The sequence below is a fragment of the Apodemus sylvaticus genome, chromosome 14 (assembly GCF_947179515.1).
Source record: "Apodemus sylvaticus chromosome 14, mApoSyl1.1, whole genome shotgun sequence".
Taxonomy (NCBI): domain Eukaryota; kingdom Metazoa; phylum Chordata; class Mammalia; order Rodentia; family Muridae; genus Apodemus; species Apodemus sylvaticus.
Window position 1 is genome coordinate 14,577,936 of NC_067485.1, and position 24,013 is coordinate 14,601,948.

A 24,013-nucleotide genomic window follows, 5' to 3' on the forward strand; every position below is an offset into this window, starting at 1 on the left:
TGATTTGAACTCAGGTCCTTTGAAAGAGCAGCAGGAGAGCTTTCTTCCCAGCCCCTGTGGGATCTTACTGTCCCACTGTGCGCTGGTCACATGCTTCCTCTGCAGTGCCCCATTCTCCATTCAGATCTTCCGTGGTCTGAACTATTACTGACAATTCCTCTTTGTCTCCTCTTCACAGTTTCATAAGGAAAGAATATTCTTAGTCTGTTAGCATCAGAAAGACACTTACAACATGTGGATTGTGTCAGAAGTTGGAAAAAATGCTTGGGGCCATTAAGATAATTATTTGTGGTAAATGAAGCATTCTTGTGAAACTTCAGCGGGGAGAAACCAGGTCTCAGGCCACAGTGTTCTCTGTGCATTGATGGCTCAGAAGCTCTTGAACAGCAGAGTCTGCCTCTCAGGCGCAGGCCCGAGCTCTGAAGGTTGCTGTGTCAGTGCCTCCCACACCCTGTGAGTGTGCTGTGGGTGTGCCTGTGGGTCCTAGTGTTTTCCACACTAGTGGCACGTTTGTATTTTCTGTTAGTGACACATTTCCCCAGCATTAAAGACTGTTCTCTTGCAATTTACTTGTTATTACTTCTGAACCACCGTGTGGAAGGAATCCGTTTCCCCTGGTAAACAACCTAGGTGATCACTAGCAATAAGCAAGTAATAAAACAGTACCCTGTAAGTGGGGTGATTCCCCTAATCATTCAGGGAACCACCTCTAGTGTCTTGATGATAGCACAGATGTTTCTTTACTAAGAAAGAATTGCTCTGCCTGGGCCAGCCTGAGACCCGGGATGTTTATAGTTCTTTGGGAGGCATAGTGACCACACTCCTGCCCCTCAGGAGAGCTCATCCTTACAAGCCTGGCTTCACCCCAAACCATGGTAGAATTTTATGGGATTTAGGCACATTTAGTGCAGATTAGTTGTATTTTGGCTTTGGTAAGGTTTTTCTGCTTCCTTAACGTGTAGCATACACCTAAAAAGGTAACATTTTACTGGGTGTGTAATTCAAGCAGGTGGATACTGCCCTCACCTGTGGGGGACTGTGTTCCCAGTACAGGCTTCTGTTGTCTGTCTGCCCTGGCAGGCTGATGGGGGAATTTAACAAAGCTCAACCCTGTGTTTGGCCCTTGGTACCCTAGTGGTTGGGTTTAGGATCTTTCCCTGTGAGTCCCCCCTTTCCCAGAATTCCAGCCTCTGTGGATGCTGACTGTTGGCTTACACAGCTGCCTAGTGTTTGCATTCAACTCCCTCATCTTCCCAGGAACCGTGAATGGTCTCTGGGTCACTTGCGTCGCCTGATAATGATATTAACAGCTGTGGCAATCGTGGCTGCGTGGCATTTAGGAATGTATACGTGAGTTCAGATGGTAGTTCTGCTTCCTTGCTCACTTGAATCTGAGGTTGTTGGATCGTGGATGCAGGAGGCTTGTGGTGCCTAGGACACTGTAGCTCTCTGGTTTCTAGGAACTTACACCCAAAATGTTAGGATTCTTTGTGACTTTCAGGACCAGCTACCCACAGTCTGGGCTGGAGGGCTATCAGGGACTGGCTCTGAGGCCTGTGGGGGTTGGGGGAAGCTGCCGTGCAACGGTAGGGATTGGGGGCCGGGGCTGCCCTATCAGAGATCATGACATTTCTGAGGCAGAGCACTTCAGGTGAGCGTACCATCCACTGGTACTGGCTGCCAGTCCTGGCTGGCCTCCTGACTAGCCATCCTTGGCTTCCCCTTTGTCCTGCATCTCTGTATATGATACTGTTGGGATGAGACTTTTGTGCTTTGGTGCAGCCTGCTGTTTCTGTTACAGGCTATGCGAGTGTAATGCCGTGTGCTAGTTGTTACATTAAGTCAGCCTGGTTATCCCAAGGTAATACAGTATCTGCTCTATGTATGTTAGGACTTTTGCACAGTCGGGTATTTGTTCACATTTTAATTCATAAGTGGTTTTTGTTTTGTTTTTCCTTCTGGATTCTGTTAAGTACTCAGTGTTTGTACTGTAGACAGTTTTGGGGTAATTTGTTTATCGTCCTGATCCACAGCTTTTCTCCAAAGGGCATCCTATTCATAAATGTATTTGAGATAGCCCAGAAGCTCTGCTAGTGTTTGTGTGAAATACAATTCTGTGTCGTAAAAGAAATGCAATTAAGAGAACACATAGCTAATCCTAGCCTGTAATGTAAAGTCTTCATTTCAGTCAGGCTGTGCCTGTTAGTTATTCAGCAGGCCCCTCGCATCGAGAGCCTTGGCTTTGTGTTCTGGAGTACTGGAGGCAGCGGAGCCTTGCAGCTTGGCCCCAGAGACACTGTCTTCACTCCCAAAGGTTGTCTTTGTACATCTGTGTTCTACTGATATCTTGTTCATTTCTGAAAACTTGAAGCATGTGGAGTGGGGTTGTCTCAGGTTTCTGGAGCAAGGGAAGCTGTCTTTGAAAATCCATTTCACGGTGTCAGAACACAAATCAAAAATGGGACTTGGCATGCATTCATTCTTAGTGTGTTTTCAGGGGCTGTCGGCTTGTAACTCTCTGAGAGTCTCAGACCATGCTCCTGTTTACCAACTGTGTTTCCAGCTGTAGACATTTGCTTATTTTTTCCTTCCTTTTCTCCTAAAATACTGTGAAAACAGGCAGTTACTACCTGCATCATGGAAAAGATTCTGACATAGCATTAGAGCTTAGACCAGGTGCCTTGACTTTCCATTTAGACTGCTTCCCACGGTAGAATTGAAAGTCTATTTTATTTACAGTTTAAATCAAAATGTAAACACTAGATTCTGGATCAAAATATTGGAAAAAGTATACAAAGAGAGAAGTCTTGCCTCACCCTACGTTCCCCCAATAAAGACACTTTATCATTTCTAATTCTTCTATTGTATTACTGTCCTAAATCACACCAACGTGCAAGAGGATCCTCGTGTCAATTAGAATGTGAAGTGGGTACTTAGGGTGAAGGCTGTGCCCCGGCATGGGGTGCTAGCAACAGAGACAGGGCACTAGGATGTCCCTCCTAGTGTCACTGCAGCTGTGTGGGCTGCTAACAAGTCAGACCTTGGGCTGGGCTTGTAATTTATCCTGAAACTTCCTGAAATGGTGATTTCCTTTTATCGTATTAAGTAAATCTCTGAAGTGTCTAACTGAGTAGTGTGTAGAGTGTGTAAGTGTACTTTCTGAAATGGTAGCTATGGTGGTAACTGAGCTCCTGGGTTATTCTAAAACCACTGAAGGAAAAGGCTAAGACCGAAACAAGGACTTACAGAGGTCGGACCCTTGTATTTTGTATAGGCCTGTGAGGTGAAGGGCTGGCACTTGGTGAGGAGTTGACGTGACATCCCGGCCATTCTTCCTCCAGGGCTGCACATGTATTTCAGGGCCTTTTTCCATGTTTAGCAGGGGCCATACCCCACGTACCCCAACGTTGTAATGTTGAACCCTCAGGGTTTTTTTTTTTTTGACCTTGACTTTTATCCTAAGATCTCAAAGGAGCATTCCCCGCTCCTCCCTTCCCCTCCCACCCGCCCTTCCACCCCCAAGTTCTCTGCAGTCCGTGTGCTTACTGCCTCAGTGGCTCTGCAGACCAGGATGAATAGTATATGATTCCTTGTAGGCTAAAGCTTCTGGACTTGTGGTTGGTCCCTTCGGAATATTGCAGGGACGTGTGTGTGTATGTGTGTGTGTGTGTGTGTGTGTGTGAGAGAGAGAAAGAGAGAGAGAGAGAGAGAGAGAGATCAGCCCTCCATGGCTTTGTGCCCTATACTTTATAGGAATTGTGTATTTGATTTTAAAGTTCACCTCCGTATTCATCCTCTAACGTCTTTTATTTCCAGATGTTTAGGATCTGTTTAGTTTAAGTAAGATCACCTTTGATGAAATGATGGAAATTTCCTTTAGGTCAGGCTGCACAGCCTGTAGAAGCTGCCAGCAGCCGGTTCCTGTGGTCAGCTGTTATCTTTGTGCCTCTGTTCTAACACCAAGTAGTAAATATGTGCTGGTGTTTTTTCTGTATCGTTCTAAAATGACAACTTATCAAGCTTCCCTTTCGCCCCATTGCAGTTTCTGGACAAATGACAGGCAGTTCTTAGTAGCCGTTCCTCTGTGCAGAGTCTAAATTGAGTGTTTCACTGAATTATACCAGTGTGGGTTTTTTCCCCCAAAAAGTAAAGGTCGTTTCGCTTCTGCTTTTGAATTCTAGTAAATTGTGTTATGACTAAGGCCTCCTCACTAAACCCGTCAGCACGCGTTGTTAAGTGGTGTGTGTTCAGATGTCATGACGGGAATAGAGTGTGGGAGCCTCTGACTAATGAGGAAATCTATTTAAAAGATTGCCTCAGAGTCTTGGGGTTTTGCTCTGATGTGTTGTACAAGCCAGGTCTGGAGGAGGGAAGGGGCAGAGGGCTATTTTGCTGTTTTGTATTGCATGCAATGGTTTACATAAAACATTGCTAAATATTTCATTGAGGGTATGAATTACTTGTAATGACATTTACCACGTTTAAGTGTGTAATTGATGTGTTAACAGATGTTTAAGCCATGTATACAGACTGCCCATTTGCATAAATCTCTTTTTCTTACATCGGACCCTTAAAAGGGTACTGTGTCCCCTCAGACAAAGGTGTCTGGAACATCGCAGGAGAGATTGTAGATCTTTTGTGCCTGGCCCATCTGATCTGCCATAGTGCTTTGCTGGTTGGCTGTGAGTTTCCGTGATTTACATTTTCCTGTTGAGCTGCTGGCTTTCTGCTCAGCACATGATGCTTGGCTGAGGCTTTTACTGTTTAGTTTTGTGAGGCCCACACTGTCATCAGCACCATGCAGTCACTGTAAGGAGACAATGAGGCAATGACCTGTGAACGAGGAAAGGGTAATTAGGGTTCACAGGTTTGGAGGCTCCATTTCTGTGCTTGGTCAGGTCTATGGTAGCCAAGTGCGTCAGGGCTGGGATGAAGTGGCACATCTTGGAGGGAAGGTTCACACTGAAACTAGGTTGGTTTCCGAGACATCCACAGACAAGCCTTTGTTGGTGTATGGTTTTCTTCTCTTGGGTGGGTGAGTTCTCAGGAGTGGATTTACTACGTCTTCTACAACCGGGCCAACCACACACAAGTTCTGAGTTAGATGCCAGGTCACAAACAAGATAAGACCTCCAAACTGAGAAACCACGAGAGTGTGTGTGTTTATGTGTGCATGAGAGTGTGTGTGCATTTATATGTGCATGAGAGTTGTGTGTGTTTATGTGTACATGAGAATTGTGTGTGTTTATGTGTACATGAGAGTTGTGTGTGTTTATGTGTGCATGAGAGTTGTGTGTGTGTTTATGTGTGCATGAGAGTGTGTGTATGTATGAGAGAGTGTGTGTTTATATGTGCATAAGAGTGTGAGTGTGTGTGGGTGTGTGGGTGAGAGAGAGTGTGAATGTGTGAGAGAGTGTGTGTGTGTTTATGTGTGCATGTGAGTGTGTGTGGGTGAGAGAGAGTGTGAGTGTGTGAGAGATTGATAGATAGATAGAGAGAGAGAGCACACAGAGAGAGGAGAGTGCCCTGCCTGCCGCTCTGCAGCCTGCCTGCCGCACACGTCATTATGGCTTTAGTCAGCATTTCTCTAGTGAGTCTAACCGTCTTGTCCTGTGCATGTTTGTCACTGTGATATATTTTCTCCATTTATGTCCTGTCCTGTCCCATCCCCCCCACTCCCCACTGCCACCTCCTTGTTTTCATTCCTGGTCTCCTTCTGCCCTGCTCTCTATATCTCTTTTTCATTCACCTTTTCAGGCATGATTTTTCTCTGTAGCTCAGGCTAGCCTTGAACTCATGATTCCCCTGCCTCAGCTTCTCAGAGTGCTTGGGTTGCTGGTGTGCACCACCATCCTCGGCTTCCATGTTTTTGTAGAGTGCCCCCTTATAGTCGAGCTCCCCTATCTCTGTTTGACACAGCTATCTGCTCTTATCTGGCAGGCTTTGCAAGTGGCTCCCTCTCAGCAGCCTGCCTTTTCTTTTTCTGTTACAGTTTCTTTTCAGCTGCAGGCTGACATCCAGCTTTGTGTTCGATTTGCACCTTTTTGGTGGCAGCTCCAGAGTCACAGCTTACAGAAGCCAGAAGTGAGTCCCGCCCGACTCCTGGTGCTTTCCTCAGATCTGGGCCTAGGATGTGTCCACAGTTAGGTCGTGTGCATCTAGGGACATAGGGTTGAATTGTTAGGGGATGATAAAGCACACAGGCAATCTTTGCTTCAGTTCCCAGTGTGGTACTCATGAGCACATGGACGACCTTGGCAGGTCTCTGAATGAATTGATCAAAGGGTTTGACTGGTAGCCTTGACCACATCTCGTAGCAAGCGGATAGGGGCCAGAGGTTGAATTTAATCATTGTGGGCACCTATGAAAGGACCCTCAAGAGATTCTTTCCCTGGGGGCTCATCCATGCTGTGATCATCTGTGTGCCCCTCCCCCATGGCCTCTGTCCACAGGGTTCTGAGGTTTGGCTCCACTGTAGTAGATTTGGACAGTTGCCTGAGTTCCTTGAGTTGTTTTAGTGAATGAGTTTGGGCAGGGCTTTGAGGGAAACCCCACACTTATATCGTGGTTGGTCAGAAGTATGAGTTGCTCTTAGGATTTATCTTGTGATTGGTTTTTGAAGGGAGGGCACTCTTGGCTAGACAGCCTGTGTGTCTTCGGAAGCTCCTCCTACCGGAGTATAATTGAATTTTTGTATACTGGCGTGGCCAGAGGACTAGAGAATTGGTGTGGGTCCCTCTGAGACGGCCATGTTGGCGGTCCACGTGATTGATAGGGTGTAGAGCCAACCGGGAGGCAGGCCTCTGAGGGGCTGTCTTGATTGGCTAAATTGAGGTGCGAAGGCCCACCCTAAATGAGCGGTCACATCCTTCTCGGCTTCCAGCTGTCTGAAGCTTACCCAGGACTTCTCTTCTGTTATAGAGTATGCCCTCAGATGAGTCATACAAACCTTTCTCTCTCAAGTAGCTTTGTCGAGGTATTTTCTCACAGAGAAAGGGAAAGAAGCCAAGTTGCCCCCACATCTGGTGTAGGATTTAGTCTAGTGCACTGAAGCCAGAAGTGTCACTTAAAAAGGGAAAGTGAGCTTGCTTAGGGCTGGGCAGCTGGGAGTGGGGCTGAAGGTGCAGAGCCTCAGAGACTTTTTTGGCCCTCTCACTGTCCTGAGAAGGCCAGCCAGGTAGGTATTCTTACCAGAGTTCTGGTGCTTAGAGGTGTTGATGAAGACCTTACTGTACAGTGTGTGTGTGTGTTAATTGAAAATTGCTCATTTCATCTAGATTTTCCAGTTTTGTTGAGTATAGGCTTTTGTAGTAGGATCTGATTTTTTTTTCTTCCTCAGTATCTGTTATGTCTCCCTTTTCATTTCTGATTTTGCTGATTTGGATACTGTCTCTGTGCCCTCTGGCTAGGTTGGCTAAGGGTTTATCTATCTTGTTGGTTTTTCCAAAGAATCAGCTCCTGGTTTGGTTGATTCTTTGTATAGTTCTTTTTGTTTCTATTTGGTTGTTTCTAAATAATCAGCCATGAGTTTGATTATTTTGTGCAGTCTACTCCTCTTAGGTGTGTTAAGTGGGGATGGGGGGGGTGTTAAGCCCTTGCCCATTGGTGATTGAGCACCACTCTCTGCCCATCATCCCAGCCCATCCAGTGGAGCAGGAGTGGGGCTGAAAGTTCTTACCTTCTAATCCTAGCTTTACTCTCTAGTGACCAGTCCAGTGCTGAAGCCAGTCTGACCCAGGAGAGTCTCGTGATCCACATAGCCACCAGACACAACTTTCATTATACCACAGGCCGTTATTTATCTCTATTTGACTTATTTATTACATTTGCATATTGAATTTTTCTAGCAGCCATTTGTTGGAATGACTTTTTCTCCCATTGACTTATTGAGGGACTTTACTAAAAACATCAGATGCTGTGTATTGAGCCATTATCTTTGTTCCATTAATGGCTATCTGTTAACACAGTACTCTACTGCCTCAGTTACTGTGTTAGAGTGGGAACAACATAACAGTTTATTTTGTTGCTATACTTGAAATCGTGAGATTGTATCCTTTGTAAGGAAAAGAAATTTATTTAGTTTTGAAAGCTGAAAGTCAGAGATCTGGCAGTACCTTCAGGTGTGATCTCTGGTGATAACTTGCTGCATTACCTGCTAGTGGATATCATAGTGGCCCAAGCACACAGCTGTGACAGGAAACCAGAGAGCTGGTAAGAGCCACCAGGCTTGTAGGGTCATACCAGCTCTCTCCCTGACACTCACTAGCTCCATGCGAATTGTTTGGGTTTTTGGAGGGCAGTACTCCTACACCTCCCACGCTCTCCTCATAAATGCCCAGCACCCCCAAGTGCTTCCACTCAGGTACCCATCTCCTCAGACGTGAGCCCCGGGGAGCGGTTAAAAGTCTAAATCATAGCGGTTATCTAGCTGGATTCATTTTCAAGCATCTCATGTTTGATGCTGTTGGAGGTGGTATTTCTTTTTAATTTCACTTCTGATTTTTATTCCTAGCACACGGCAGTCCATCCAGCTGGCTTCCTTGATGTCCTCACATTCTAGGTTTAGGAGCCCTTCCTTGGAGAAGGCTCTCAGAGCATGTGCTTCAAGTGGTCAGTCGCAGGATCTACGAGTAAGCTGTGTTTCCCTGCATCTTTGCCTTTCGCGCTCACTTCCTGGGTTGGACTTTGGAGAAGGTTGAGTCAACAGTGGCAAGGCCTGTCCTGGTCCTGCCTCACCTCCTCTGAAGGCACTGGGTCAGCACCAGCCAGCTCACAGCCAGTGGCAAGGCCTGTCCTGGTCCTGCCTCACCTCAGGCGGCACTGGTCAGCACCAGCCAGCTCACAGCTGATGATGTCAAAAAGACTTTTCTAGACCTCCATTTCCTAGAGATTAAAATAAAAACAAAACCACAAAACCTCATCAGCATGAGTTGAATTTGCCAGACTCTTTACAACAGTTGTGTGTTTATCCTTTCTGCCAGTTAACATGTTACGTTCCCGACGGTCAGTTATTATAGACTTTGGCATCCCCGGACCAAGCCTCTTGGTCACAGCACATTCTTTTTGCACGTGAGCAGCCCATGAGTCTCTGATTTGCTAAACTGAGGAAGTCTTCAGTTAGCTCCACCAGCACAGTTACTCTTTGAATGTTGGGGTCATGCTGGGCTCATAAGACTTCTGGCTTTCTGGAAATGCATGTATGGAATTTTTATTAATTCCTAGCAGGTTGGTAAACTTACAGAGGAAGCCAGCTGGCCGCTGGGCTTCCTGAGTGGAAAGGTTTTAACTATGAATTTCATAGTTAAATTATTGTTAGCAGATATAGCACCAGTCCATTTACATGTTTCTTTTGGGACAATTTTGTTAATTTGGATTTTTTTAATAGGAAATGAAATTTACTAGCATCAAGCTGCTTCCCCTTCCCCACCCCTGCTGCCGGCTGTCTCCCCTTCTCCCCCCCCCCCCCCACTCTGCTTTTAGTCTGTGGAGTCCACAGTTAGGAGTATCTACATTCAAACAGTTTGAGTTGTATTTTAGTTTGAGATAGGCCTGTGCAGTGCAGGCTGGCCTGGGCCTCTCGGCCACCGCGTGGCCTCTTCCCTAGCACCAGGCCGGCCACATCAGCGCAGTGCTCAGCCTTTCACTTTCCATCCTCCTTCCTCAGCTTCCCAAGTGCTGAGATTACAGACGTGCATCACATGCCCAGCTTTTAAAAATTCTTTATGACTTTTGTCTTTTTTCTTTCTCAAAATGCTGACAAAACAAGCATCTCACCTTTCCTTTTAAAAGTTAGCTTTTTGTTCTGCTGATTTGTTTTTCCTTTTTTGTCTCAGTGTCTTATGTCTGTGTGCTGGGACACAGTCCATCATTTCTCTTAGGCAGAAGCTCAGATCTTACACTTGATCTTCTTTTCTAGCGTGACCTTTTCACGGCTACGTGCCTGCGCTCTCTTCCTTCGAATGTGCCAGGATTCCATTAACTCAGGACTCCCGTCGGTTCCAAGAAAGTAATTGATTGGCTGTCATTAACTTCTAACTCTGTTTCTACTTCAGAAAACTGACCGAAACACTGTCCTAGATTTTGTACATATCGTTTTCTTAGCACATAGGAAATACCCGTTAGTAACGACATTGCTGACGCTCATCCTGCCTTCTGCCCGGCCACTCAGCACTTTCCACACACAACCCAAGCTGTCGATCAGAGAGCACTGTACCTGCCCCACATCACCATCCAGGAGGCTAGCTGAGGGCCCAGAACTGCCATGCCCCTGACCTGCTGCCCTTCCGTGCACAGGAGGCTTGGTCAGTGGAGGTTACAGATCTCGTGGTGTGGAGATTTTCCTGTTCCGTTCATTGGGCCTGTGGATGATAGAGTGTCCCCTGTTAGGTGGGGGAAGGGGGACTTTGACAACGAGAAATGATGCTGGGAGCTAGAAATCAGTCACACAAGTAGTGGGCTCAAGGCCACAGCGAGTCAGTCTCCAGACACTGGGAGAGAGACACGGATACTTACCCTACCCTGGTGCCTCCAGAATCACAGGCCTGCCTAGGAGACTGTGGGCTCCTTCCCCTCCCCCCAGAGATAATAGCCGATGTGTCCTGTGTGTGGTCACAGCTGACACCAAGCGTGTTAGGTTTCATCTGCTCTGGCCACACCCTCTTCTGCCCTGTGCCCTGCCGTTGTCCTCTGTCACCACTGTCCCACAGCCTTTGCAAAGCTCCTCCTCGGCCCAGACTCAGTGCACCCAGCACTTGGAGCATGCCTGCCTCAGATCTTCCAGCCTCTGTAACTTTCATTTTTTCAAACCTTATTTTTAATGATGGTTCTTAAACCACCTTCCTTGTGGCCCACCACCCACTAGAGGTAGTAGAAAAGTGTAGCAGAATTTTCTCCCACTTAATTCAAATGTCACTACAACAAGAAGCTTGTGTGATTAGACAGGGAAAAGGGAGGCTAAGAGTTTCAGAGACAGCGACAGGGGAGAGGTAGAGAGGAAGAAGGAAGATGGAGGAAGAGAAAGATGATCCAGATTCCTCGTGATTTCAAATAGCCACAGGTAGCTATGAATATCATATAAAGGATGGATAATTACAGGACACTTTGTCCAGTCTAGGTGGGCAACTGGCATCAATATCAATTAGCTCTGAGTTCATTGTGTGGGTGTTTTGTGGGGTGAGAATTTACTGATACAAATCTGACTGATAAATTACAAGCCTCTAGAGTTTTGATTACTCTGGGTTACTGGGATTTGGGACTGCTGACCGCAGGGGGCGGAGGGCTGGGAACAGTGAGCAGAATCTGCAGCAGGAGAACCTCCAGCAACTGCTGCACTGGGCTAGCCTGGAGGCTTCGGGCTTGCTGGGCAGAGAGTAGCTGGCTATGGGGAAGATGGTGCTGGCTATGGGGGGGGGGTTGTTATATTTCCCACAACAGCAAAGAAAGGATATGGGGAAAGTGGACTTCTTTAGGAAGGTTCTTTGGAGCAACTCCCATCTGTTCACAGGTTAGCAGGCAGCAGCAACTCAATCTATTCACAAACACTTCATAGATACACCAGCAGTCCAGTAGAGTCCGGTCTGCAGCAGCGGTGACACGACCTAGCAGAGATAGCCAGACCTCAGCCTTGGCTCAAGTCAGCAGGAGGGACCTAGAGGGACACCAGGAGAAGTTCTCTGCTGTGCCCCTCTCTGGGAAGCAGAGATTAACGAAGATGTGAGATCCACAAGCATTGTGCAGCTAGCTGTACCAGTAACCCAGGCTCTGCCTCTGTCACTCCGTGGAGTCCTATTTCTACTCTCCAAACATCACGTGTCTTCCATGTGCCATACCTTGGCACGTGCATCCAATCAGCCTGAGTCCTTGGAAGTGGCAAGAAACTACAGCACACCACCAGAAGGTCTTTGATGCATTTCTCTCTACAGTGTCCCAACAAATGCAGCTCAACTATGCAATGTGAGGCGGACCAATACATGATTGTCGTTATCAAAGAATCCTTCATCACGTGTCCTTTCCCATGCTTGCTTTAGCACAGCATGCTCTCCTGTGTCTGCTTCAGGAAAACATTCCTTCATGAGTCGGCCTTAGCCTTTCATACCCGTGTCCACTTTAATGAATTATTCCTTCCCGTGTCTGCCCCAGCAAAACACCATCCAACCGACTTTCCTAAGAGCCCTCAAGCCTCCACTTCAGTCCTCAGTGGTGTGCCTGACTCACCTAACTATCCGTTTTCCTTCTGTTCACTGATGCTGGAGAGCTGGCTCAGGAGTTAGGATCACTTACTGCAAGTTGCAGAGGACCCTGATGACAGCCTGTGGCTGCAGAGCATGCACACCTGCCACAGTTGAAGTCCATCTTACTGTTCGAGGCTGGTCTCCCACTGAAGCTGGAGTGTATTCATCTGACTCCTGAGCTTCAGGACCCTCCTGGTGCTCCCTGTTATAGGAAGTGTGCTCCTACTGCAGACCCTGGTGCTAGCATGACAGCTGCCTGCCCAGCCGCACTTCTTTCTCGTGCACAGCTTATTAGTAGCTTGTTTGTAACATGGTGGATGTAGCACAGAGAGGCCATAATATTGAGACATACAGTCCCTAAGTTACTGTTTTGAAAGTTACTGTATGCGGGTTATTTTCCCTCCAGTGTGCTGGTGTTGTATCCTAGATTTAGGTTTCCTCTTTCTATCTTATCTCGACTATAGCAATGTTAATGTGGTTTCTGGCAGCACCTTAGGAAGGTCTGTGCCCTCGCTGCCGCACCTTTGTCTACGTCAGGTGGTAGTATACTCTGCAAACTTGTTCCATGTGATTTCCCAGAACTGCGAAGGTGACCCCCATGAAAACGGGGTGAGCGGGACTCTCTCCGGAGGAGGAGCCCTGGTTGGCGTGCATGTGGATGGAGTCCCTGCACCCCATGAGGAAGGGGACCCTTAAGTAGGACAGCAGGGATCGGGGGGGCCAGGCAGAAGCAGAAGTCGAGAAGAAGTCTGAGGAAAACTGAAGTGAGCTCTGGTGGAATCCTGTATCACGACTGCCTTTGCTTCAGCTGGGGGCTGCCTCAAGACTCCGTTAGCCAGGTTCTTAATGGGAAATTTTCTGCTTAATTAGTATTCAAGGAGGGTTTGTCCTGGAGGAGATTCAGGCAGCTTGTCCACTGTAAGTGTTGCTGGGGCCCTGGTACGTCACCAAGCCCTGCTGTTCCGGAGAGCCTCACTCCTCCTCAGCCTCACCTGCCCACTCACCTTTGATTCAGTGTCGAGAAATTTCCCGCGATAACTAGCCTAGTCTTTAGGTCTCCAGTGAAGAAGGTCACATCCTTCCCCATTTGTGAGCATTACAAGAGTTTATGTAGCTGTTTTAGTTAGGGTTTTACAGCTGTGAATAGACACCACGATCAATGCAAGTTTTATAAAATACAACATTTAATTGGGGGCTGGCTTACAGGTTCAGAGGTTCAGTCTAATGTCATCAAGGTAGAAGCATGGCAGCATCCAGGCAGGCACAGTGCAGGAGGAGCTGAGGGTTCTACATCTTTATCAAAAGGAAGCTAGGAACAGACTGGGTATGCTCAGGCATCTAGGAGGATCTCTAAGCCCATCCCCACAGCAACACACTTCCTCTAACAAGGCCACACCTTCTAGTAGTGCCACTCCCTAGGACGAGCATATACAAACCATTATAGTAGCTAAAACAGACTGATATATCACAGTATGTATATGAGTGAGGCATCATAGTAGAACAGTTCCTTTGGGGAGCAGACCCGGACCTCTCTGCCGAAGAAACTTGCTGTTTCTGGGGATGCGGATTTGTTTAGCTCAGTGGTAGACTGCTTGACTAGCAAGTGCAAGTCCTGGGTTTGAACTCAGCTGCAGGGAAAAAAAGACAAACAAGGTAGCATTTGCTGTTTCCTCTGTGGCCGCTGTCCCACTGTTTTCTGTTGCTCACTGGTGCTGTCTTCCTGTACCCACTGTTTACAAGATCCCTAAAAGGTTAAAGTCCCTCAGTGTTCTTGGAGATCATATACCAACATTTAATTTCAATGACAACCTCTTGTCGGAAAATGTCTTTAGCCTTGCTTGTGGCAGTTCCTGGGCAGGCTTGGACAGGGCTGTGGAGGGGGGCAGCCGTGGGCACAGGCTCTGTTGCATAAGGTCATGTGCACAGAATGGAGAAGCAGGTTATCACTGTTTAATTCTCCTCTGGATGGCAAGGAGCTTGCAACATCCTGCAGCAGAAAAAACCTCACAGGTGATATAGAAGCCAGTGACTCTGAGTCTGTCTGAACTGCCTTCACAGTAGCCAGACGCTTCAGTAGTTCTAGGTCCCACACCTGCGTGTGGCTGGAGCCTTGAGGCTGAGCTGGGTTAGCTGACCAGAGCCTTCCCAGAGGAGCCTGGGGGTTGGGGCATCATGTTCACATTCGTGGACAGGAGCTAGTAAAGAACAAAAGGAAGGAAATGGGGGGATGCTAAAGGGGGATGAGGTGGGAAGAAGACAGCTTGGAGGTTTCCACTCAAAACTGTCTGCTTGAGAGCCCAACTAGAGGGCCGGGGCATGGCAGGTTTGGTGGAATTCTTGTTTGCCAGGCATATAGCTTTGCTTTCAGTCTTGTCGGGCATTCCTACAAGCCCAGGGCTTGGGAGGTGGAGATAGGAGGTCATCCTTGGGACACAGCACATCAGAGGCCAGCCTGGGCTACATGAGACACTGGCTCAAAAGCTCAGAAGGAAGACTGTCTTGGGCATGAAGCCCATGTAATGTTGGGAAGGGGCCTGGTGACACTAGGAAGTTTCTGAGCCTTATAAGGTTTGTTCTCTCCCTTAATCTCAGGAGCCTCCCCTCCTCTCAGGAGGGGTGGGTTCAATTCTGTTGCCAAGCAATAGGAAGGCATGGCTTCTGTGCGGTCCTTCCTAAAACTTCCCAGGTCTCTCAGTAGGGCACAGGGTTGAAATGTTCCTCTCTGAGCTTCCCCTCTTGCACAAAGGACCATCAGTCCCAACCCGTCCTTTACTTCAGGGAGAGGGGAAGCCTCTCTTTGAGAGGGACCTGTAGAAGTGTGGTATTGGACACTTCGTCGGGACCCTTATTGTGATGATTTCTAGTTTTTCATGTGTTTTTTTTTTTTTTTTTTTTTTTTTTCTCAGCGCCACTCACAGGCTGTTGAGTGGAGTGGATGGGGACTGTCAGCTATTTCTTGATTGCTATGTGATTATTTGCCCCCAGCAGTCAGTTGAGTGACCCCGCTGTAATAAAACTCCTTCCTGCTTACTGCGGAATGTCTCTCTCAGCATGAGTCAAATTGAAAGCAAAGCCTACCCCATTCTAGCGGGAAATGGTTCCCATGCAAGGATACACGAGCCAGTGAGACCACGGAAGATGGGGGAAGATGGGGGAAGATGGGAGCCGGTCCTGAACGAGAGCCATTTAAAATACAATTTTACACTTAGTCCTTAATAGCTATTAGCTCTATAGTTTATGTATGATGTGGTCAGCTGTACTAATAGTGCTGGTAATGAAATTAAATCAGGAACAACTCATCCTGTTTAAAGCTACAGGGAATTTAATATCACTTTAGTACATATTTACTGGCAAAAAAAAAAAAAATGTGAGCGGCTATGAGTGAAGGTTTTCAAGCACGAAGCCTGGTTGCATCAGGGCTGTTTTAAGATGCTATGGTGTGACTGTGCTCTGTGGCCTTCCTAGGCAGGGAGAAGGCCTCTCTTCCAGGATCTTCGCTCTCCAGCCGCTGAGTGATCCTGAGGGCAGGCCCTGAGCAGAGGGGCCCTGCATCACCTTTGTACTTCCTGTAGGGACAGTGGGCGCCACATCACAGCAGGCCCTTGTCATCTCATGCTTTCTGCCCCTTTCCCTCTGTTTCTTGATACAGGAAATGGATCTAGCAATGACTGAGAGAGGGCTGTTAAAAGTCGACTGGCCGTGAAGGAGTGTTGTCACTTTCTTCCTGATGTATTTCCCTGATGTATATTGGGATCTTACTATGTGAATCAGCAACTTAGAGTTCTGTGGACTTCTGAAAGTGGTGTGTGTGTGTGTGTGTGTGTGTGTGTGTGTGAGAGAGAGAGAGAGAGGGAGAGAGAGAGAGAGAGAGAGAGAGAGAGAAAGAGAGAAAGAATGAGAACTGACATGCATGTGCCACAGCGTGTGCAGAGGTCAAGGAACTACTCCCAGAAGTCAGTTCTCTGCTTCCACATGACATCTAGGTTGCAACCTGGGTTGTCACGCTTGCCCAGCAAGCGCTTTTACCCACAGATGGCTAGATCATTGTGTCACAGAGCAGTGACTTCTTGTTTTATGTGCTTTTCTACCTTTTACTTTAGCCATTCTTTGTCCTTACATGTTTTTTAAGGTGCCACCTTGAAAGCAATGCAAAGTTAGATCATGTGTGCGTGGAAGCTGGAGGGGAAGGTGAGTGTTGGCGACGTTGCTGACATGGCCGCACAAGCTTCAGGACTTTGTTATGAAGGCAGTAGCAAGGCTTGAAAAGATACCCATTTGGGAAGACTTCTGTGGCGAATGCTGTCAAGAGAACCCTGCAGGCAGGACTCAGTGAATGAGAACTGCAGTGTGTCTTTACAAAAGGAAACGGTCAAGGGCATCACCACAAACTGCAGGCCAGCCTGGTCTATACAGTGAGAGTTCCTGGCTAGCCAGTGCTACACTCCAGACCCCTTCTCTAAAAGAACCCTTGACCATGAACAGCTGCCATTTTGATGAGTTTGCAGCCATAGGCACTCAGCAAGGTCGAAGGTGGGAGGAGTCTGCCTTGCTGAAGGTTCAGGTGGTTTTTAGCAATCATGCCCCCCCCCCCTGAGGTGAGCAGTGTCAGGCTGTAGGTCTCCAGGGAAGAAGCTGCAAGGGTTAGGCTTCACTGCAATGCTCAGTTGATGCCTCATGAACCTTGTCCTGGGGTCCGAAGCCTTGAAGTCTTCAGCATGGCCATAGCAGTCATCAAAGCTGATTCTGTCAGGCCTGTACTCACACAGGGCCCCCTCCACTCTCTACACTGAGCCTCACTTGATGCCCTTGCTTCTTGCTTAATGACCTGCTGCAGAGTCGAGTGTAGCTTTTCTACGCACCAGGATATTAAAACCACCCAAGCAGTTTGCTTAGTGTGGTAGTCACTCCACTAAAGTGGTCTGGCAAAGAAGCCATAGTGTCTCAAGGTAGAACAGTGGCTGTTGCCATAGCCAGCTTCTGTCATTGTAATATATCCTGAGACAATCAATTTGTGAAGAGGAAGAATCCTTCTGGCCCAGAGCTTTGGAACTTTTCAATACGTAACTGGTTGGCCCAGTTGGGCTGGGCAATGGGCAGGCAGCAGGAGCACATGCGTAGAACATTCAGTCACTTCTCAGGAAGGAGGAGGTTCCTTCAAGGGTTTCCTTTCAGTGACTTGAAGACTTCCTGAGAGAATCCCCTGGCACCATCCTGGGGATGGAGCCTCGGAGTGTAGATCCCTGGAAAACTCCACAGGAGCAAGTGAATGCTAATCTTTTCACCCCTAAAGCACTGCTGTTAGGTGATAGTCTTAGTGAACTTGAGTTAATAACCCATTCTGTAGTGGGAATGTGTTTCAGAATGTCATGTCATGCATGAGAAACACGTATAGTTTTATCAGTCTGAGATAAATTAGGTAATGCTACAAACAAGAATGCAGCTTAGGACAGAAAGCTCACACAGGGGTTATGCAGGGTCGCAGGCTCATCTGCGACTGTGCCGTGAGGATGGGCTTACACTCCGGTCAGGGCTGCCTGACCCATTGCTGTGCTTACACTGGGCAGCACGTGCTCAGGGTTGGTCTTGAAACATCTTTGGATGCCTGATATATCTTCATAATAAATTTTTCCATGGAGAATTACAGTGTAGTGAGGAAGGAAGACGTTAGCCAGGTATAAAGACGGCTAATTAGTTCATAGGTTTGTTAAGGGGGAATGGGTAAGCCAGCTCGAATGCAAGCTGCTCCTTGGCTCTTTGGGCTGGCTTCTGATTTCTTTAGTTGCTGGAGCTTTGCTCATTCAAGTCTTTGTTTCCCGGCTTTCTCAGTCCTCCCAGAACTGAGGAGAGTAAGGGGCCAGCTCTGGTTTGTGACTTGGCCAAAGGGATTGCTGTGCTTGCTTTGATCTTTGGTCCAGACCACTAGAACTTTGTATGTTCAGTAAAGCATTTTTGCTTCTTGGTGTCTCAAGTAACTTCTCCTTTGCACTTATAGCTTGGGCTGACTGATGCAGAAGGCCGGCTTCCTGCCTGCCTTGGCATTCGGGATGGCTTTCCCATTAACGTCAATCATTTATTTTATGAGTGTCTTGTTTTTACCTGCATGCCTGTATGTGTACTGCAAGCAAGCCTGGTGCCCACAGAGGCTAGAGGATAGCATTGGATTCCACGGAACTGGAGCTAGGAGCCAGTGGCTGGGAGCCAGCATTTAAGTACTGAGAGCCAAGTCCGGGTCCTCAGACTCAGAGGCTCTTGAAGAATAACTCGTGCTCCCAACCATTGATCCGCCTCCCCTGCCTGGCTTTTGGTTTAAAATTGGGAGTTTTGTGCCTCATCTCCTTGCGAGAGCATTTACAGGCTCCGGTACACGGTACACCTATTAATTGGTCTCCTCTCCAAATTGCATCTAGGTAAGTTCTCTGTCTTACCTGAGAATGAATCGTGATGACGGAAGCACCAGAGTGCACGGCTTTTTAAATTTGTTGTGTGTGAAAGAGGGGAGGGGGAGAGAGGACAACCTCTAGTGTCATTCCTTAGCTAGTGTCCACCTTACTTTTTGAGACAGGGTCTTTCTCTGGCCTGGACTGGCACTAGTAGACTCAGCTGGCCAGTGAGCCCCAGGGATCTAGCTGCCTCTGCCTGCACAGTGGGCTTATAACCACACGCATACCACTTACAAAAACATGGGTCCTGGGGCTCAAACTCGGGTTTTCAAGCTTGTAGCAAGCACTGTACCGACTGAGCTGCCTACCAAGCGTTTGCTCTTTTCAGACCATGTTTGGGCGTAGGCAACGGTGTGACCCCTTGCTCTGCATTAGGAGCGGCTGCTCCTGGGATTGTTGTACCGTGTGATGCTTCTCTTGAGACCCTTCCATACATTTTCCATATGGGTATATTAGTGTACATTTTCACTGATAGAGTTAGAGGGCTTCCTCTTGCTTGTTTACTGTGAGGCAGGGTCTTGCCATGCTACCCAGAGTAGCCTTGAGCTCCTGACGCCCCTGCTTTAGAGTGCTGGCCTCACGGACCGGCATTCATTCATCTTTTCCGAAGTGATCTTCTCAATCTCATGTTGTTGGCTACTTGTATGTTGTCCTTCCCCACTCCCCAGCAACAACAGCCTGAGATGACTTGGTGGGCGACTTGCTTGCTGTCCAAGCATTGGGGCTTAAGCACCCATAGGAAAAGCTGAGCGTGGAGATGGTGTTGCAATTCTAGTACTGGGGGTGTGGAGGCAGGAGGATGCCAAGAGCTCACTGCTACCCAGTCCATCCCATCAGTGAGTTCCAGCTTCAGTGAGAGACATTATCACACAACAGAAGAAGAGATGCATCAGGGAAAGACACCCATGGCCAGTCTCTGATCTTCACGAGTGCATGAGCAGGTGCCTCCCACACAGCACGCACCCATCGCTCCCCCGTGTCTGTCCCCACACACACATAGGAAAGAGAAATAGAACTGTCCGCTCCCATCCTTTGCCGGGCAGCATTTTTTCTGCTGTTGGGTTGGGCTTTTTGTGCGCTCATGTCCCTGGGGCAGGTGTGACCGACTGGCACATACTCTCCTGCATTCTACAGGTTGTCCCTTTGCTCTGTTGTTGGCTGTCTTAGCTGCCCCAAGTTCTTCAGTCGAATAACATCCTGTGCCTTTTCTTTTGTTTTGCCACTGGTTGCCACGCTGACTATCTCCCTGTAACTACGTTTCTCTTACAGCAGCTTCACCTGCACTTACACTCCTGTTTCGTCTAAGTCCCTTTTGGAAGAGCATGTCCTAGCTCTATTAGCTGTTTGTTGGTGCTGGTTGACTGTTACGGTTTCTCCGTGTCCTTTTGCTGCACTGCATACTGTTGTCTGCATACGTCTGTCTGAGATCTCAGTGGTATGTGCCCCTGAGAGCTGGTGGATTAGGAGGCCTGTGCTGGGCTGATTCTAATTCTCCTCCCTAGGGAAGGTGTGTGTGCTTAGCACCCTCTGGGTACTATGCATAGTCAGTCTACAGTAAATTAAGGAGCAAGGAACAGCCAGGTCACTGTGTGCTCAGTTTGTTTGTTTCAATAGGACAGATTTTGGAGAAGCCCTGTCTTGAACTCAGAGTGAGTGACCCTTTATGGAACTCAAGTATGCTTTTCTCTGCTCTAAGCCTAGCGTTGTTTGATAAAGTCATAATTACGACCTCATCCCTCTTCTTTTAGCCAGCACTTCTCAGGGTGGATTTGCAGTCACCGTGGTGACTTCATGGGACTTGGCCATTTTCACCACTTTGGTCGTTCCATCCAGAGCCCAGAGCAGGGGCTGGGACAACTCCAGGGCTCCTACAGGATGCAGGTGCCAGCACCAATCTCTGTGACAGTGTTGCTGTGTTTGTAACCTTTTAGTGAATAAAGGAACCCGTGAAAGGCTTCTTAACTTGAGTTCTTATAGAGCAACAGTGGTTTGTGGGTATGACATGGAAGGGTGCAGGGACAAGAAAGTCGCAGGATGCGACTGCGGACCACATGATCAGCATGGATAAACAAGCCTTTCCTTCTTTCCGACGGTCGCCAGTGGGGAGGAAATGCAGGGTATAAACTCAGTGGGCCTGCACACGGCAATAGTAAACATCTAATTTTTACTTCATAGTTGTCCTTTCATTTGAATATAATGTTTTGCAGGCGCTGACCTTAAGGAGCGAGCCAAGATGCATTCCAGTGAAGTTGGTCCCTTCGTCTCCAAGATCCGAGCGGTGATCAATGACATTGGTAAGCACAGCCGTGTTCACCTCCACATGCTGACGATGGGCTTTATGTCTGGTTGTCTTCGTGTGCTGTGGTCAAATTCATAGATCATCATGAACTGTGGTTGTGTAAGCACTTCAAGTATTCCATTTGAAAAGACTCGTGAGATACGCTAGGTAAGATGGCTCGGTTGGTGAAGTACTGTGCAAGGATGAGGACTTGAGTTTGACCCCACCCCAGAACACATGTGAAAATCTGGGTGCAATGGTGGTGCCACCTGTGGTCAAAGTACCCAGGAGCTGGGACCGGCCAGCCCAGCCGAATTGGCAGCTCCAGGTTTCGTCACAGACTGACTCAGAGAGCAAGGGAAGAGTGGTTGAGGAACATACCTTGCCGTTGACCTCTAACCTCCACACACATGTACACACATGAACACCTGTACACATGTGTACACATGCATGTGCACGCATGCACACACACACACACACACACACACACACACGCTTCCTCTTTTCTCTCCTCTCTTTTAAATTTTTGACTAGTAGATTATTAATCGAGAGTTAGGCAAGGTGGTGCAGGCCCGTAGTGTCACCACTCAGAGGCTGGATGCAGGAGGGGCAGCCCTGGTTACACAGTGAGGTTGAGGCTAGCCCACCCAACCTCTACCGCAGAAAGACAAAAGGGAAAAAACCCAATAACGGAAGGAAGACAGGCAGTGTGCCAGCCTGGTGCCAGTCAGCACTGTGAGATAAAGAACACTGTCAGTTATTGCCCCAAACATGACAGTCTCAATAGAAAATGAAGTGATGCACATTGACAAGTCTGACAGTGTTAGCAGGGTTACCATTGCTGATGTGTCCCTCGATTTGCTGTGACTCCAGAAGGGCAAAAACTGATACTTTTTAACTATAGGCATCCGAACAATATGGCTATCGAGTTTGATTTGACAGACTCACGCCTAAAACAGAGAGTACGCATTGTTCTTACAGAATCTTTGTAAAAGTGTGCTGAGACAGATTCTAAAGTTGGTTGAATTTTCACAAAATTGATATACAGAGACGTTATTCTAGGTTCACAGATCAGTTAGAAACAGGTTACACAGAGCCTCAGAATCACAGACTTACAGACTGAAAAGGAACTGGGTGGGGTCGTGAGTCATAGGAGAAGCTGTGAGATTGGATGTCCAATATCTTGAGATTTGTCAAACACTTGAGGGACATTCTCAACCTTAAGTTCATGTCGGCAAGAGAAAAGCCCACTGATAATAAATAGCCAGGCATTCGCAATGGCTAAGAAGTCTGAGACGCTTTAGGAAAGCAGCAACACCAGGACCGGAAGCGAGCGACATAAGGAGAGTGACAGGTAGGCCATGCCATGCCACACCTCACAAGTGTGGAATTTAAGGGTGGCTTCCATTGGGAAAGCTAAATGGAATTCTCAGCATTAGACAATTAAAATCCTCTTTACTTAGTGTAGTGAACACAGGATCGTAGAGGTGTCAGTGTATTCACGGAAGGGGGGCCCGGGTGAATGGGAGTGGGAGGAGGCTCTTGCAGCAGGACTCAACCAGAGCCACCTCTTCATGGTAAAGTGGTGAGGCTGTCTCCTGAGCTCACAAGCAAGGTAGGAGAGGCCTGTGGCTGCCTCTGTCAGCGACTTTCTGGAGTCTGCCCTCTGGAAAAGGAGGAGACAAAAACAAAGACTGAAAAAGAAAAAAGCAAAACACCAAAAGATCAGTTGGTAGAGCATTGTGATAAGATGGCGGGAGTGAGACTTGTGTTCCAAATGGCAACAATAGGGAGAAGCCTTTACAAAAAGATACTTTTGGTCCTGGAAGTAATAGTGTATCTAGGCGTGAAGGAAACATGGAGAGGTGGAACTGTCTTGTAGGGGAGTGTCTATCCCCTTTAAGTAGGGTTCAGTTTCAAGAGGTGTAGTGGCTATTCCTGGTTGTCAACTTGACTATATCTGGAATGAACTACAATCTAGAATTGGACAGCTCACCTATGATCCTAATCTGGAGGCTCAGAGATATAAGTTTCTGACCTGGATCTTGGCATGGAGATCTTGAAGAATAGTGGCTATGAGTTTCAGGAGATTAAGACAAGGAGATCTCCGAGTTCAAGATCATCTGGGATTAAAGGCCTGGAGGCACACGCCTTTAATCTGGGCCACACCCTCTGTTGGAGACCTACAGCCTTTAATCTGGGCTACACCCTCTGCTGGAGATATATAAGGACATTGGAAGAAGGAAGATTTACTCACTCTTCATTGCCTGCTTGCCTCATGGGACTGAGAAACTGCTAGATCTTGGACTTCCATCCACAGCTGCTGCTGACCATTGTTGGGGAGTTGAACTATAGACTGTAAGTCATCGACAAATTCCCTAACTATATAAAGACTATTTAAAGTCAATGGGAAACTACAACAGCCTAATCCAAGCAGGATGATAAAGGATGACCCATCAGGAATGAAGGTATGGGTCAATCCTCCAGGAAAAGAGCCAAGACCTGTTGAGGTGCTTGCTGAATGTGAAGGAAATACAGAATGGGTATCAGAGGAAGGTAGTTATAAATACCAGCTAAGACCAGCATCACTGAAATGAAATCTTCTTGGAAGTGTTTTCTGAGAGCACAGAGAGTGTGTTTCAGAGATAGACACAGTTGTGTTTTGTGCTGTGGCTGGACTTGGTACTGTGTAAGAGTCACCCAGATGGTACTGGTTTTGAAGGCATGAAGGAGTCATGAAGAGCATCTGAGGCTCTTGGCACAGTGAGAGGCCACGGAAGGCCATTAGTGAAGGTGCAGCCTCAGTTGCAATTGATGGCCCAGGACTTGAAGGTGTCATGCATAGGAGCAGAGTCTTGTCACCCTGATGAGAGCCTATGAGAGGCTATTGGTGAAGCCTAATTACAGTAGAAGATAGCAGCGTTTTGGAGATGCCAGTACCGTGTGATGACCACAAAGAACAGCAGCAGCAGTGGAGTACAGGCAGCTGGAGCCTAGAAGACAAGCTGTGTGCTACAAAGGGCAGAGCTGAAGACGTGACCCAAGCCCTTGGAGGAGTCCAGAAG

At 47.6% G+C, this 24,013-nt stretch overlaps 1 protein-coding gene across 3 annotated transcripts in view; it reads left to right on the forward strand.

Annotated features, from left to right (window-relative positions):
• Positions 1–24,013, forward strand: part of Auh (AU RNA binding methylglutaconyl-CoA hydratase) — a 93,713-nt gene that overhangs the window by 12,688 nt on the left and 57,012 nt on the right. For all 3 annotated transcript variants that reach the window (XM_052156845.1, XM_052156844.1, XM_052156846.1), the window contains one exon: positions 20,878–20,964. In XM_052156845.1, coding sequence (XP_052012805.1) covers positions 20,878–20,964 — 87 coding nt within the window. The remainder of the gene's footprint in view (positions 1–20,877; positions 20,965–24,013) is intronic.